At 39.4% G+C, this 17,155-nt stretch overlaps 1 protein-coding gene across 4 annotated transcripts in view; it reads right to left on the minus strand.

Moving 5' to 3' along the window:
- The window catches only part of SHQ1 (SHQ1, H/ACA ribonucleoprotein assembly factor), a 55,561-nt gene extending 39,456 nt beyond the window's left edge, over positions 1-16,105 (minus strand). For 2 of the 4 annotated variants that reach the window (XM_087744053.1, XM_087744050.1), the window contains exons 1-7: positions 16,022-16,105; positions 13,566-13,748; positions 12,440-12,504; positions 11,457-11,579; positions 10,539-10,690; positions 8,792-8,904; positions 6,658-6,785 (exon numbers count right to left, since the gene is read on the minus strand). In XM_087744053.1, the coding sequence (XP_087600179.1) occupies positions 6,658-6,785; positions 8,792-8,904; positions 10,539-10,690; positions 11,457-11,579; positions 12,440-12,504; positions 13,566-13,708 (724 nt within the window). In that variant the 5' untranslated portion in view covers positions 13,709-13,748; positions 16,022-16,105. Of the gene's footprint in view, positions 1-6,657; positions 6,786-8,791; positions 8,905-10,538; positions 10,691-11,456; positions 11,580-12,439; positions 12,505-13,565; positions 13,749-14,428; positions 14,498-14,697; positions 14,904-16,021 lie in introns of those variants that run through there. The other 2 variants (XM_087744051.1, XM_087744052.1) reach the window with 2 other exon arrangements.
- Positions 16,106-17,155: the final 1,050 nt, after the last annotated feature.

Consider the following 17,155-nt stretch of genomic DNA (forward strand, 5'->3'; position numbering starts at 1 on the left):
AAAATTTCTCTCTCTGGAGAAAATACTTCAATTTTACAAATAAATTTCTATCCATTCCTTAAAGTTTTTGAATAATAAATTATCCAGGCCTGAAACTCATTATTAATACATCAAAACCACCACCTACTTTGTTTTCCCAATTCAAAAATACAGGTACATAGTATAAGATTAACAGAACAAGTAAAACTGTAATTACATTTTCTGCTATATTAAGCCTGTACACTTTTGTACACTCGCGTTACCAGTGTTTTATCTAACAACATCTGTACAACCATTAATATTAATCTAATGCAAAGCAACATCTGCTGCTACTTATTAAGTACTAAATTTGCAAGTTTTCCTTAAGTTTGATTTTAAAATGTTTTGTCCATTTGTCAGTGCCAAAATCATGCTTCTTCTAGCCACAGTATAACTGTGTATTAATATATGATGTCTAAAGGAATCAGACAAATTAATCTCACATACAAAGTTACTGTTAGATGATACCACAGAGATTACCCTTACTTTTTAATCATCTCCTTTACTTATTTTAAACTAGCCATTCCTCATGTTAAAATAAACATATTTCAAATTGCCCTTCAATACCTGACTGTCAACGAAGTACAGTTTAATCTCTAAAGGGGAGGATGAGGTCTGATAGCTAGAAGGTGTTTTGTTACCGTCTTACTGATATTTTACACTGCCGATCACTTAAATCAAGCCAGTGTAAGATCCGTATCTCAAGACTACTATGACACTTGCAGTTCTAAATGTGTTAGGGGTACTTCGATAAAATGTGCTATCTAGACAGATAGCTGACTCAGTGGTGAGACTCAGAAAATTACAGAAGAGTATAGGTCAGGAAGGACCTCTGATAATCAGCTGGTCTAGCCTCTGGTGAAAGCAGAGCCTTGGCTTATGGTCCTGTCAAGCCAAGTCTTGAATTCCACAGCTATCTTGAAGGAAAATAACTGAGAACTGATCCCCCCCCCTTTTTTTTTCAATGTTAACTAAAATATTATGCTACAATATTAAGGTTTTTAAATGTGTACTTCTATCCCTGTAACATAAGGAATCAGCAACACCAGATAAAAGAGCAGATTAGTCAGGAATAAAGTTAGCTGTTGATTTTAATCAGTAACAAACAAGTCCCTCTTTTCAAGCTCTTCCTAAGATATTAAAAGAGGAAAGGCAGCACTACTCTGACTAGAAAGATGCCCAAAGGCTTTGCTCAGGATCAGCATTTCTCCCAGTGCTGGATACTGCCTTAAAAATACTTGATAATAATACTGCAAACTTATCAAGTGACTGAGCTAATGAAGCTGATTTTCTATTGATTTGTCTCTTGTCCTTGCATTTGTTGCTGTCTCATAAGGTATGAAAGGTTACTGGAACTTTCCACAGTGCTGACATGCTGATAACATCTCTTCCTTGTGTGGACTCTACATCTAAAAAGATGGCACTGAGGATTCAATAAAAGCACTTTCCCTTGTACACGGGGCCATTTGTGCAGAACCTGTAGGACGTGGCCATCTTCAATTGAGACCCCGTAAAGCTCCGTCAAGGAGACTGGGATCAGATGAGCCTCAGTTCTTCACAAAGTGAACTAAAAGTCCTAAAAACACAAACCTGTCTTCCACTGCACACCTATATTCACTCTAAACTATGATCAGTGAAGTCTGGTTTGTTCATCCCTCCCCTTTCTTTACAGTTCTTCCATTCAAATTTTAGCTCCTTCACAAATATCTTTTCTTCCATGTCGAGCTTACACCATTCTCTAATTCTCAAATCAACGTTTACGGCACATTTCCTCCATATTGCTTCTGACCTTCTTCCTCCAGGCATTCTCCATAAAGTCACTGGCCTTGGACAGTCTTTCCTGGATCTCACAGTTTCCTTTATACTAATTTTTGTCATTATTCTTTAACAAATCTGCAGTTCCTATAAACCATATCAAAACCATACATCATTCTTTCTTCCATGTCTTACTGTTCTTGCCTTTTAAAATCTGAGATACTTTACAATATGTTAAGAATTCTGCATGAATAAATAGCAATCTTTCCTCACATGAAAAATACTTGCTCTGCAGCAGTGCCAGGAAGGTACACATGCTGCAAAGGCCCAGAAGACTGAGTAAAACAGGCAGACAGAACAATTGCAGAAATCTGATAAAAAAAGAAAAAAGTGATTCATCTTAAACTTATGAATCTACCAGTAACGGTATATATTTCAGCAGAGCGCTACTGAAAGGCCGATCTTTAAAAAGAAATTGCTTCTCATTCTATAAAGAGATCAGAAAGAGAGAATGGTCACTGGTAAGCATGACAGGTTACCGTAAACAAAATAAATTATCCCTGGAGCATATAAATGTTATATTAAATACATATGTCAGCCTGAGCCTTTGAAGATTATTGTGTTGCTTAAAAAGGAGTATTTACAGTCGTGCAATTTCAAGTAGAATAAAAATTAACTTTTAACTAAGTTGAATGTGACTGTCAGAAAATACAAAACCTTTCATCTGGAATCTGTAGAAGCAAGACTCTAATGTAAACTTCAGCAGCAGCAGAAAGCAAGCTTTCCAAAAGTTTTATTCCCTCATGGGAAAGGCTGTGTAATTAGTTACACTTTATGGAGTATTACTTGACGACTTGCATTAAACATTTTAAGTGTGAACAAAATCTGGGCCTTTCAGCTTTAGAAAATGTCCAATCCAAAAATGATATTTTGCCACAATCATGATGGTGAAACCTGCTCTCTAGTATTTCCTCTGGTTCCTCAGCCATACTGCGAAGGCAATAATCTTAGCTGCCTGATGGCTAACAAGCCTAGGGGGAAAATAAACAAAAAAAACAACAAAGGGCAAGAAGAGACAATAAACAGTAAAACGTAAAAAAGGGAAAAAGAAAGAAGAGACAATTAGGACAATAAAAGAACAAATAAAAAAAAAGACAAGATACACACTCCATGCACACAAGCTAGAGAAAAAGTAAAAAGGTTAAATAAAAATAGATTCAAGTTAAGGACAGAAGAGAGCTGAAGACTTTAGATGCTAATGAGAAGAGCTGATCCAAAAAGAAAAAATCTGGTAATGAGACATTACAAAAACCTGATTATGTAAAAACAAAAGAGAGAATAACCAGGGATGAAAGTAAGAGCAGTAATCAACCAAACAAAATCTTCAGTTAATTGTAATGCTGGGGGGGGGGGGGGGGGGGGGGGGGGAATCTATATTTCTAATTAATCCTTGTAGCCGAAGACATTCTAAAGACAAAAGTAATCAAGTTTTTGGTTCCAAGAAACCAATGGAGATAAAAAACAAAAAGGACATCGATATAAATCAGCAAAAGGAAGAAACAAAAAAAATAATTCTCTTGGTTCAGTGTTTCTGAATAATATACTTTTAAAGAACCTGCTAATTTTTATGTCACTTTCCCACACTAAACTCACTTTTCCATGTAGTAACTTGAGGAGTCAGTTTGCAATGACATTCCTGATTCCACAGACACTGTGTAGGTGGGAACTGTCCTAATGGCAGCAGTAACAGAACACAAAATATGGAGACTCTAAAGGTACCAGGTGTCAAATTCTAGTGCCAACGCCCCAATACTGTGGTAGCCTGTACTGTAACCTACTACCAGTTTTAACATGACCATTCCTACCTTCTTGTCTTACCGAACAGTCATTTATCTTCAATAAACAACCCCCTAAAAAGATACACCATTTAATGCTTGAGGGTAGCAGACTTCCCCAGTACAAGATGCTGCACATCTGACAGCATGAGATTTCCATCATCTCTCGGTTTCCATGTTCTTGTGCAATGGCTTTGAACAGCACATGTTTAATCAAGAACATAACCTTCCTTCACACAGGACAGACAAATGTTTCCTGGCTGGCCATGGCAGTACACCTACCACGAGTTGTACACGTTTTAAACACCCCAATATTTGAAGTCTCTTTACAAGCTGTATGCTTGGAAGTCCTCATCATGGAAGATGATGGGAATTACCTCATTTTGGATGCTTTCCTTAACACAAGACATGAATTTGGAACTCAGGAAGAGTAAGAAATCTGGGTACTCTTCATTTTATGTCTCTTTTCCATAAGCAATAAAAAGAAGCTGCATGAAGGTTCCAATCCCTCCTCCTTTATACCCTCAAACACATTCAAAAGTAATCAGGGGACATTTGTATCTGATTTTTATAATAAAAAAGGTCTGAGCTCACACCTACCTGCAGGGGGATACATGCATACACAGGCTCAAAGAAACACCACACGTCACTTCATAAAACACCTTGAAACATACTGCAACAGGTATAACGTTTGTGCCCCTAGAGCTTCTTCACTCGAGTACCCTTTGGCTTTTTATAGCTAAGCACTAGTGTTCAAAAGCTCCTTACTACAAGCACACTCTAATACCAGTGACAGCCTCCTTATCCTTCTAGCTGTACAGCATACCTTGGCTTAATGCAGTCCGACTTCTCCCCATTTCTAGTGGAAATAACATTTCTCAAGTAGTAAAGAAGGTCCTTCACTTAGCACAGTCCTTGTTTCTTTTATGTGCCCTTTCTAAGTCACTTCCACTAAACATGCATACTGGAACACATATTAATGCAGATATGCAGTCAAATTGCATTCAGCTTGTAAGAATTCCTGAATCTCTAATTCAGATTAGCCGGACCATCCCTTTGATTGGATAAAGCATAAAAGCAATACAAAACACAGGGAACTCATCCTATTGATGATCAGATTCCAGGTCCAACAGCCTGGACCCACCTCCTGCCCTTTTGTATTTCCATTCATAAGAGACCTTCAAGTGGAACCTGTACTCCCTCTCATGGTGATTTCTTTCACCACAACTCACACCAGTTTAGGAACCTCCAATGGTTGCTTGCCATCCCCAGCTGCTGTTGCCATTCAAACAGCAGGAACACGCTATCAAAACTAAGGTCTTTCTAAGAGAACGGGTGAGCTGCTGTCGTTAACATAACCCAAGCACCAGATAGCCTCTCATGTTACTTGAATTTCCTCAAGATCCACAAGATTACATCAACCTCTTCACTCAGCCATACAAAGGTCAGACTAAACTTTTTGATCATCCTTTTTAAATATATATCTGTTATAACAAATGATTTAGAGAAAAGATGATCCTTTATGTAGCCCCATTTTCTGCATAACTTTCATCAGCAGGCTTGCCAGACTTTCGAGTTGTTTGTCTGTTTTTGTTGCCCCTAAAACCCAACAACATACATACGTGTTTTTCTTCGGAATCTCAATTTGGACTAACAGTATTCTTTATCAATAAAATCATCCAGCAGCTCTTCATTTTCATTATATTCCTTAACACAAGCAAACATTAGCAGTGTTTCATTTACTAAGGAGTGAATGGATAAAAACAAACAAAAGAACCCCTCATTATTCTATTTTCAAGCCTCTTGTACCTTTGTCCAATGCTTATGATGGATATAATTACCAATTCTGGATTCAGAGGCTGAAAAGAGACCAGTAATGAAGATCAGATTACATTCACAGTAAAATACACAACATCTACCCAAATTCCATTGTCGTTCTCCTGCAGAAAATGTGAAAGTGCAGGTATTATTAGTGCACTAATATTTGTTAAGAACCTCTGGTAAAGGGATTATCATTATCTACTTTAGTAATATAGGATTTTCATACTGCATAGGAAATGAACAAAGGACAATATGAAAGAATATGCATAATAGTAACTTGTAATGCTCTCTGCAGTCACTGTGTACAGAAAGGTAATCTCAGTTATCTGTTAACAGTCCTGTTACAAGGTCATCTACTAAACCTGAAACCATCCCTTTTCGTTTCTAAACAGCCACAAAGATTTTCCTTTGAGAAAAGTCTCTGACACCCATAAAAACAGAAGTAGAGTAATAAATGCCACGAACTTCTGTCGTACTGTGTAAATCAAATAAAACATCCTACAGAAGACATGTTCATCAAACAGAGATAAGGGCTGGTGTTAGTACAATCTTCCCCAGCTGATTCTTGGAGAACATGAAGTGTCTGCACCATATTTGGAAGTGGGCACAAAAAACAGTTTTGACTATATTTTCCATTGAAAATGCAACTAGGAAAGGGAGAACAATTATTCGAAAGATCTGAAAAAAAGAGAAGATAAGCCCCAGCAACAAAGGACTCACTTTCTAGCTATCACAATCACTACACAAAGATAGGTTTGATTTGATTTCAGATGCCATGACTTACTGACACTGGCAGCTCCTTTGAAATTTTAAAGATTACAGCATACCCTTAAAAGGGAGCCTTTTCTTCACAGATACCTGAAATTCTAGAATGGCCTTTATGAACAGTTAACTCCAAAATTTATTAGGCAGACGAAAAAGAGATCATGCACTACACTACATAATTAACAGGTAAATGCTGAAAATAAAATAACTACTTTATAATATTCCGTCAACTGCTCCACACACAACTGTCTCAAAGATTTCAGTATATACCTGTCCCTCAGATGAAAAATTTCTTCTTTGAGGACAGAAGCAACAGAATAGTCCTCTAAGAAGAACAGTTAAGACTAAAAATTGTAGAGTAAACCCATACTTTTTCCTTTAAGAACAATAACCTAGAACATAACATGGCATCAGAGCAATTACCATTCAAGCAACAGGGGTGTATATACACATATGTTCTCACCAAAGGTATGAGTGTCATGTTCCTTATGAGTTTCTTCCTGCAAGGCTACCATTTTTTTATGAGCATCAACCCACCATGGTTTGTACTTTAAGACATGCTGAATAGCTTCATCTTCAAAAAAATCAGCTCTAGGAAAAAAAAAGTCATACGCTATTTATTTCAGTTTATACTGTATGTGAGTATATTTTAATGCATACATAGAATACACCTGACTTAGCTCCAAGCTATTTTCCATACATTAGAAATACAACAAACCTGACCGGTTCTTTGACTTAAAGCCAGAAAATAATCATTATTAAAAGCATAAACAATATTCTTTTAAGTACCCCTTCCTTACTTCCTCCATCTTTCCTGAGCCACCCAGAAGCCTAAGAAATGGATGAGCTTGCAGCGTGACACGAAGGCGAACAAACCTGATTTGTTCTGGATGAATCTAAAGGAAAACATTCCAAAGAGAAGACTTCTCAGAGAATGTCACCGGCAGCAAATTTGATTTTATTGGTAAGCTCTCCCACTTTAAAACTGTGTATACTTTGGGGAGGAAGGGTATGCAGCTGAAGGGCAAAGATAAAGTAGGGATAGGGACTGACTATTAGGTAAACAAAGGCATGCTGTAGCAAGGTAGAAAAAGAAGAGTTGTACATGAAGAGAGAGTACCTCCATCTCAGCACAAAGCCACTGTGGTAAAAATCTTAATATAGTAATTCTGGGAGGATTTATACTAAAGGATTCAAGTTCTAAGCCTCCTCTTATAACTTTTATCATTTTAAGCTTTTTCTTCAAGCCAAACAATAGTATAAATACTGAGAATTGAAAAAAATGCAGGAAATTTCTTAATATCTTCTTAATCATCATACAAAAACCTGCCCAGTCTACTGAACACAGAATGTAATTTGCTTTACTCTCACACTGACAGATTTTTTGATGCATTCCTTCAGTGTCTTTATAAAATAACTTAAAGAGATCAGTCAGTGTACATTTTCCTCAAAGGCAACAGAACACTTCTGTTTGCCACCGTTTCTCCCGTAGCTGTCCTTCTCATCAGGGTATACAGGAAAACAATTTTTGTTGAAGAAAGGTTGGTATCATCTGTTCTGAAGCATCCAAAACACAACCATTAAACTAAACGGTTGTACCTCATCTACCAGGCTAGAACACAGGGTCTAAGATGGAAACTTACAATGACTGTAATTTGCATTACATTATAGGTTAGGAACTACTTCAGTTCTAGTGAAATGTACTTCCAAGTCACATTTCAAGAAAGCTTTTCTAATTTCTATGTGCTACAGAAAGACATGCAACTGCCTCCAAAATACCTGACTGGGGAGAAATTCCAAGTTGCAAAGATACCTTCTGAAACAACTCAAAATGGGTTAAGCCTACTTCTACCCAACAAAACACACCCCAAGTACTGATTCTCCCTACTGGGGACTACACTCTTCCCTCACCAAACCAATCTGGCAGGAATCACTGCATTAATAGATCTCACGGCTTCAATTTACTTTACTTATCTGGAAGTCTCTGAACATAACTTGACCTGAAATACTGCAACTTGAAAGCCACGAAGAATCATTTCCACCTTCTTTACATGGGATAAAGCACAAAGAAACACAAAATCTTGGCTTGGAACTTTTCCTCGTTCTGCTGTAAAAAAGGTTTCATGTGATGAAGGCAAAAACCAAAGTGGCCTAGACAAAATCTTTGTAACTTCAAAACTCAAATTTACTTCTTCATAGACCAGGATGGTTCAGTAATCCTTGTTTCACAAGGGGAAAACAAAGTTCTGACATCTACAACCCAAAATGCTGGAAGGGATTGGCTACTCAGTTGCTGAAGAGGTGAACTATGAAACAACGTTCTGCAACAGTTCAGAGCAGCCCCTACTTGAATACAGACTTAAGCAGTAATTAAAGAGCAGAGTAACCCCAAAACAGATAAGCAATGTCTTGTGTCAGTGTCACACTTAAGAATACCCTCTAAGGTCTCCTGTGATGAGACAAAGAAACAGACAAATAAAAAGTAAAGCTATTATTTCCAAAAGTTATCTCAAAACCAATCATTTATGAAAAGAAAAAGTGAACATGTTTCAACTGAGGTACTTTTACTTGACCAGGTGAAGTAAATCAATACTTACAGGTAATGATCAGGCTCAAACTTGGCAGCCTCAGCTGCCAGGCGTTTCCTCCTACGTTCATCTACAGGAGTTTCGTCTGGATCCTTAATGTCAATAACATCACTGAGTTCATCCTGCAAATAGAACAAAAATTACATGACCAAGCCACAGGTATGATATGTAAGATTTACTTAGTAAGAGTTTAGGAAGGATGCTTATCAGCATTACACTGAAATCCCTAGTTGCTCTCCAGCCTCCTTTTCAAGTCTTCCAAACTCAGGCTCCACTGTGCAAATAAAACATCAAAATTCCAAGGAAATTCAATTATTTGAAGCTCCTTAGAATTCACGATACTATGAAGTCTATTCAGACCATTTTATCATAAGGCAGGCAGGTTATTTTGCATCACGATAAAATTTGCAATGTTTAACAAAAGCACACAACCACAACAAAGACAAGATAAAAACCACAGATACTGTTCTTGAGACTTTTGAGATTACTCACACTCTCAAGTGGCGATACATCAATTAACAGGCAATTGCAGTGCCCTTTTAAGCATCCCTAAGTAGTGGTACATTAATGCTGATGGGAAATGTACTTCATCACAAATTTCATAGCAATAAACCAGTGTATATATCCTAACAGAATGTAAATACTTTCTCCATAAATAGCAATCCTTCTGCTCCAAACCTTGAAAATACTACAATTCATCAATAATGAGTTACAGAGTTACATAATTAAGTTGCTTTAAACAGCTACAACTTAAATTGCTTAAAGTAAGAACACTACAAAAAAATATCTACTATTTTAATAAAAGCTCTGTATACTACGAATATTATTATACTACCTAGCATGCTACAGGTTGTAGATTAGCTTCAATCTATTCATGAATCAAAGAAACTGCAGAAGGCACAAGAGCAAAGTAGCTGCATTTTAAAGCTCCTATTCTACCAATTAATCCACAAAAGCAACGTTCAGTGTATCAGCATAACCCCAGTAAATCCCACAGATACCAGGTGGGCAGACACCTTGAAGAATGCATGCTTCAAAAGTTAATGTCTTGTGAGAAAATCAAGTCTAAAATAAAAACTACAAAGAGAAAATTACCATGAATTTCGCAATGAAAAAAAAAAATTAATGCAACAACTATAACAGGACCTATAGATTAGCCAGCTTTATTTTGTATTTTTTTAATTGAGTAATTTCTTTTTAATTTAAAAATAAGTTAAAATTCATGGCATCTGAAATATACCGTACATTGATGTTAAATATGTTTGAAGTCAGAATAGAAGACAATAACCAAAAATAAAGCAAAAGCGTTAATAGCAGACTGTTAACAGTGTGTAGACGGTTTGCAGCTTGCCAGAACTATTCACCTGGCACGTGACCTACTTCATACAGGCCTTTTTCTCCACGCCTTCACAGGCTAGCTGAACCATGCTGGTGACAGCAGCCCACTTCCAGAGGCCATTTTTTACGAAGGACCCCATTCAGCCCTTTCCTCTAACACTGAAATTACTGCAGAAACAGACTGGCCTCTTGACTCTGCTACACAATTAACTCAGTCTCAACCACCCCCTACTTCTGCAGGAACACAGATTTGTCTGTACTACTACATGCAAAAGCAGAACATTCTCAGTCACAGAATGGGATAATGGAGAACAGTTACCTAATGATCCCCTCTTGACTGTGGAATGAGCCAGGAAGCCTACCCAACAAGAAAGCTACCTGGAACTTTTATAATAGGAAAAGACAAAAGTGCATCTACCTGCAGCCGCTGGAACACCCCTGACCGCAAATTCCCAAATCCATAGCGGTACTGTAGTGGCAGAGTGCTTTCTGCGCTTTCTTTGTAAGGGATCTGCTCTATTTCCCAGTCAAATTCTTCTTCCTCCTCCTCAGACAACTCAGCAGAGGCACCTGTATATATTGCATGGTCAGAGAAAGAAAATTATTACATAGAAAATAGATATGACTTAACAGAAAGGCAAACACTGATAACAAAATAAGTCTTTCTCATTTTACATCTTTCAAGAAATCTCACACAACACTGGGTCATACAGGCAGATGCTTACATCAGTAATCCATAGGTACTGCTCCAAATACCCCAACTTTCAAAAATGGAGACCAGGAACACCGAAGTTTTTAAGTGTACTTCCTCAAAGACTGAAATAATTGTTCCAATGATTTCAAAAAGATCAGAATTTGATGCTAAGAGAACCCTGACAGGAGCAAAGTGATGTTATCAATAATTTAAGATATTAAAAATTTAAACACGGATAGTCAAACCTTCTTGTCTGTTAACTACTGATATTAAGTCAGTCATCCACTAGAACCTGTGGTTTTAATTAGCTTCTACCATTTGAGCTAAAAGTCCAGTTGTGCTAGCTCAAATGTGTGTATATTATACAGCCACTAGAGGGGTACAAAGATCTACAGAGGATTAGCATATGTTAAGCACATTTTGGAAAAAAGTAAACATAACTAAGCCTATAAAGATGACACGTACATCATCTACAACACATTTATTTCTATACTTATCCATACTTTCAGATTCATTCACACCCTTCTCATATCTTGGACTAGACAATAATAGAAATACTGTATTTTTCTACACTATGTAGATCTATAACTATTTAATTATGTACATGTATCACTACTATAAACAAGATTTTTTTTGTCATACCTATTTCTTCTACTAAAGGTTTTGCTGATCTTGATTTCTTTGGTGCTAAAAGAGATGTCAGCATGTCCAGTCCCTCAAAATATTGGCCAGGAATCTCCTTTGGTATGCGAACTGTAAAAGTTCCTTAAAGGAAAAGTCAGAATATAGTTACTGCATTAAAATATCAAAGACAAAAAAACGTGCATTTTTCCTCTAATGAAAACGGCTCACAGAAACCGGGACACGTGTAGATAGCATTTTATTATGCATCAGCCTCTGTGCATGTTTTTAACCTTCCTTCACAAGTTTCACAAAAATCAAAGATTTTGATAATAACTGGTTTCTTGACTCGCATTGTATCAACACAAACCAAGAGAATACAAGCTTTATTTTATTTTTAATCCTTCCACCAATCAAGCAATCAGCAGAAGATCATAGGAAACTACATTCAGCAATCTATTCATTTTCTTAAGTCAAGCATGTAATAAAGGCTTTGCAAGCAACAAATTATATGTTTTATTGCTGTGTTTTTTTAATGAATACATTAATTCTAGAAGGTATATATTTTATTCCAGAAATACCCTCCACCTTAAGGTGTGGAGAAAGGCTAACATCTTCTCTCTGAAGACGCAGCCAAGAGACTGCCTCAGGATTATCTCATTTCCACTCAGCACTACCTGCCTTCTTTGCAGATATACTAGACTAATGATCTTGGTACAGTAACATGTCCAGCCCCCACAGGGCTTGAAGACGACTTGTACATATTTTTTTCATTATTAGGGCAGTTCCGAACACATCCTTTGTGCTTAAGGATGGCCTAAGTGCGTACAACAAATCCTGAGCAAGATTTTTTTATACTACCTAACACAGGAGAAACTTTGCATTTATTTCCAGTATCGTATACTTCACTAAAGTTCTATGCAACTCCAGTGCAGCAAAGTAAAAATGCTACTGACTCTCCGATGATTTATAATGACACATATACTAATAACATTAACTAATACCTTTGTCTGTATTATAACATGCTTTTTCTCTGCCATCTTCTACAATTCTTCCAGGAAGTGTCAATCTGCGGGCAAAAAATGAGATGCCTCATTGAATGCCTGACTAATTCTGCAACTTAACATCTCAGCCTATAAAAATGTAAGGCACATTCCAAAAGCAGCACAAAGGACTTAACTACGTGACTCCTTTTGACAGTAATGGAAGTCACGCAGTTAAATCCCCATGTACTTCAAAATCTTTTTCCCTAACTGTTGGCACAAGAGATCAGCATCTGAAATAGAGAAAATTTGTAACTCCTGATTTCCCAGCTTGGAAAAGGTCACAGCCACCACAGAGATGAAGCCCTTGGTACTATGTGCAACACTTGGAAGATTCTGCAGTTGGAAAACTCTAAGCTAACCCACAGTGACACGATATGAGAACTCATCCAGAGTTCTTGTACTGGTTATTCAGAATAACCAATTCATTGTGTTCCACCAGTCCACTAACTAGTCCACCTAGTCCACTAGTCCCTTGTGGTCTACTAACGCATACAGCAGAAGCACGTCTAAGAATAAAGGAAACAGAAAATAAGAAAGGTTAATAGCTTGTCAGCTCTTACGTGCCAAAGGGTCTCTTCACACTTTCATACTGAGATTGCCCCTTGTTCCTTTTCTATAGCATAGTGGAGAACTTGGTATCCAGAGAAAAGATACAGCCTGGAACCTCACTTCCCACTGCCTCCACTGACATGACTTTTCTCCGCTTATCTTATGTTACGAGTGCATCAAAATCCATTCTTCACCAAATATACTGTATCTGGCTCTCAACAAGGAAAAGACATGCTTATTCTACACAACTTGCCTACATCCAGAGAACTGTCTTGCCATTTTACAATTAAAAATCTATTGTAAAGTAAATTTAGAAAAGTATTTCTTTAAACTCCCTTTAACATGATTTAATGCCTAGAAACAAAGAGGCCAGATCCATAAAAACAATTCTTAGCACAAAATGAGCTGTCTGCAGTCTACAGTGTAAGGGCTGCAGATGATGAATGTTCTGAAGGGACCCAAATGAAGTTCATTCCCTACTGGCTTTTATTTATTTTATGAAGTTCAATTTTTTTAAAATACTTCCACTACTTGCCTGAGAAAGTATGGCTTAGCATAAAATTTAAAATCTTCTCCTTCAAAATACACGTCAAACTCTGAAGCTCTGGCATAAGGTACTTTGATTATTATTGTAAGAAAATCCGGATCCTGTGTCAGCTCAAAAGCTGGAGTTATCATGATGAATCCAGCAGGAAAAGCAACCAGTGGCTGTCTGGCCCTATCAAAAGAGGAAAACAAGAAGAGATTATTGTAATTTCCAATTTATGAGAGCAAACAGTGTCTCTTCAAAATTCTGTAAGAAGAACATTCTCACAAAATTATCGTCCACATGCTCAAGAAGAAAACACTCATGACAACCGCAACAAAACAAAACAAAGTGTCATCAAGAATTTGAAAGTACCACCTCTTTGCACCTTAATGAAACAATTGAACATAAAATGCAAACATTTGGAGCACAGGAAAGCACCTATTATATTCCGCATAAAAAACACACTAAATTCAGTCCTAGAACTTGGCAGCTTTTTGTAATTGTTGTCTATTATTTTACACATAGCAGATGTTAGAGCTCTACAGTTCATTAGTGAACTGATCACAAATCACTATTAGAAAATACTGAAAAACAGTAATACTTCCAAAAAATTAGAGCTGTATTTCATAATTCATACTCATATTAGCCAGAACACAAGCAACAGATTCAGTATACCCCAAACATTATCTGAGCACAAGCACTAAGCATACTGCTTTTCATGTCAAATTTAACGTATAAGCCACTGGGATGGCACATGCACAGTAAGTCAAAGATGCTCCTTTGCAGTGGGCTCATGACACAAGAGCTGTCCGAACAGTTTAAACGTGAGCCGTTGACACACTCAGGATGTCCAACGCGAACATGCTTACTATTTTGATCAGTTTGCAGGGTTTTCACAAATCTTGAAGAAGCACCATAGAAACCTCACATTCCTTCTGAAGATTCAGTTAAAGAAAACATAAACAATACAGTAGTTTTAACTGAATTAAATTATCTAGAGGATACCTGGGATCTCCTTCACCAAGTGTTTTTCAGGACGTTTTAGGTCAACGTCCATCAGAACCATATGTATGTACATGGGCATGCATATATATTTAGCATGAGAAAAGGAATTTACATACTACCATTCAACTGATACACAACTTGTCTGACTCTTCAGTAGCTTTGAAATGCAAGTCAATTCCTCTGGTTTAACTTAGAATCCAGTTTTTTAATGGGGGAGACCACACACTTTCGAAAATCAACTTTTTAAGACAAAAATATTTTTACCAAAAAATGCAAAACACATCTATTATCTGGGAAGGAGCTACTTTTTGCTGGCTTTCACAGTTATCTTTATTAAGCGTATCCCCATTCTTACAACTTCCTGAGCAAACACGGAGCATTAACCGTTAATAGGGCTAAATTAACAGATTACCCTTTTTTTTTTTTTCCATATAGGTAATTCATATGGGTCATCTGCCTCCACTGACAAGTATGAAGAAGCGAAACTCCCCGTTTCACCTATCACTTGCTTCCAGGGCAACATTCCCACCCCTTCCAGGCTGAGAAGCTGCTTATCGAGTTGTAAGTAGATAGGAAATACCTGGCTTGAGGAACACTTGCAAGCCACCGTACATTTACATGGACTTTCTTCTTACCTATTTAAACCCCGCAGGCTGCCTAACAACACGGGGTAGGAGGTAACAAAAACCCACTCGCTCATTTAGACCCTTCACGGATGACCTGACAGCCCGCATTTTTATGTTCCCGAATCGGAGGTTCAGCACATTTAACAGCAGCCCTCAAGCCAGGCCCAGCCTCTCCCGCCCTGAGCGTCTCAGCTCTGCCGCACTTTCGGTGGCCCCGACGCAAATCCGCGAGCCCGCACCGGCGCCGAGGTTCCCGCGCAAAGCCCCGGCGCCTCACAGCCCGGCAGCCGCCCACATCCACATCCACCCCACAACCGTGCGACACTCAGTCCCCAGCACCGCTGGCTCCAATCGAAAACCAGGTACCCCGAAATAATTAAGCGACACGGCCTCTTCTGTAAAAAGACCACTATGCACTAAAAAAAAAAAAACCAGCAAGCAGAACTAAAATGTTTCTGTTGCAGCAAGGGGCTGGCGGGAAATGGGACAAACGCTTCGCTCTGCTTTCCCTTGAAGGCGCTACAGTAAGGCATAATTCCCCTCCGCTGCTGTTCAACTGCGTCAACGGCCGGCTTCCAAGCCGCACCGCGGGGCGCACAGAGGGAAGCTCGCCGGCCGTGCCCCCGACGACGGCGGGAGGAGCGGGGAAGCCGCTAAGACCGCGGGGACGCGGTGAGGGAAGGGACGAGCCGGGCTCCCACCACGGCCGAGGGCCGCGAACCGCCGCCGCCACCCCCCCGAGGCCTCTGAGAGGAGCGAGCCCTGCGAGGACGCGGCTGCCGGCGGGGAGAGCCCCGCGCCGCGGCCCTCAGGCCGCGCCCCGCCACTCACCGCGCCCGCGCCACGTCCCGCTCCCCACGGCCGCCCGCCCTCACCGCGCGCGCGTGGCGCGGAGGCGGGCGGGGCGCATGCGCGGGCAGCGCCGGCGGGGCGGGAACCGGCTCCGGCCCCGCCGCCCGCCTCAGGGGCCGCCTCCCGGAGGGGCCGCCCTTCTCGCCGCTGCCCGCCTCGGGAAGGGAACGAAAACGGAAGAGACGTGAGAGCGTAGTACCCAGAACTGAGCGGTCTCCGGCCCGGGGGGAGGCTGAGGGAGCTTCCACCGCCCCTCGGGCCCGGCCTTCCCTCACGGCCTGGTGGTGGTCGGGGTGCCCCGGGCCTCGCCGGTGAGGGGGACCCTTCCCTCAGGCTCTCCCCACTGGCCTTATTTTGTAACAAAAGTGATGCTACGGTGGGCCAGACCTCCTGGTGGAAGGGAGGTCTAACGATCTCAGGAGATGAAAGCAGTATTTGATAAGATCCTAACCCCCAACAACGATCATCCTGACAAGTCTATCAAAATGCTAGTCAGAGGATGGGGTGCTGCAGCGTGAAGATGGCCTACATAATCTCAGCGCTTTCCTCCTTTGTGATGGCTGCAGCCAGACCTAAAACTGTTGGTATCTGACATGGTCAGATACTGCTTCTTAAACGTAACAGGCTACTGAAAGTGAACGGTGTCTCTCGCAGCTCAGAATATAAGAAATGCTTATATGTGTAAGTAAGTAAAGCGTGCAGTAAGAACAAGTACTTCCAGAGAGGAGAGAATGAACTTAAGAACTGAATAAATAGGAATGGAAGGTTTGGACCTAATGTAATTTAAATTGAGGTGGTAAGGATAAAATGATGCCAAGAACTGAAATGCATTGAAGTGGAAGGCTGCAGAAATAAACAGAACAGTGACCCCATAAGCACTCTCAGAACAGCAGTTCCCAATTATGTAAGTCTCTTCTAAGACAGCAGATCTGAACAGAGGCAGATCCTGATGAATCGAAAGAAATAACAGCATTAAGGAGAAAATGCAACAAGAAGCTCAAAAAAACGCTAAAAGCAGAAAAGTTGGTTTAGAAACTATAATTTACTTATCTTTAAATATAGCACCTAATGTAGAATAAATATGATTTTTCTGTCATTAGACCATGAAAGTTA

Source organism: Nipponia nippon, unplaced genomic scaffold, assembly GCF_047370975.1.
Source record: "Nipponia nippon isolate SJK-2023a ecotype South Korea unplaced genomic scaffold, ASM4737097v1 scaffold_9, whole genome shotgun sequence".
Classification (NCBI taxonomy): Eukaryota; Metazoa; Chordata; class Aves; order Pelecaniformes; family Threskiornithidae; genus Nipponia; species Nipponia nippon.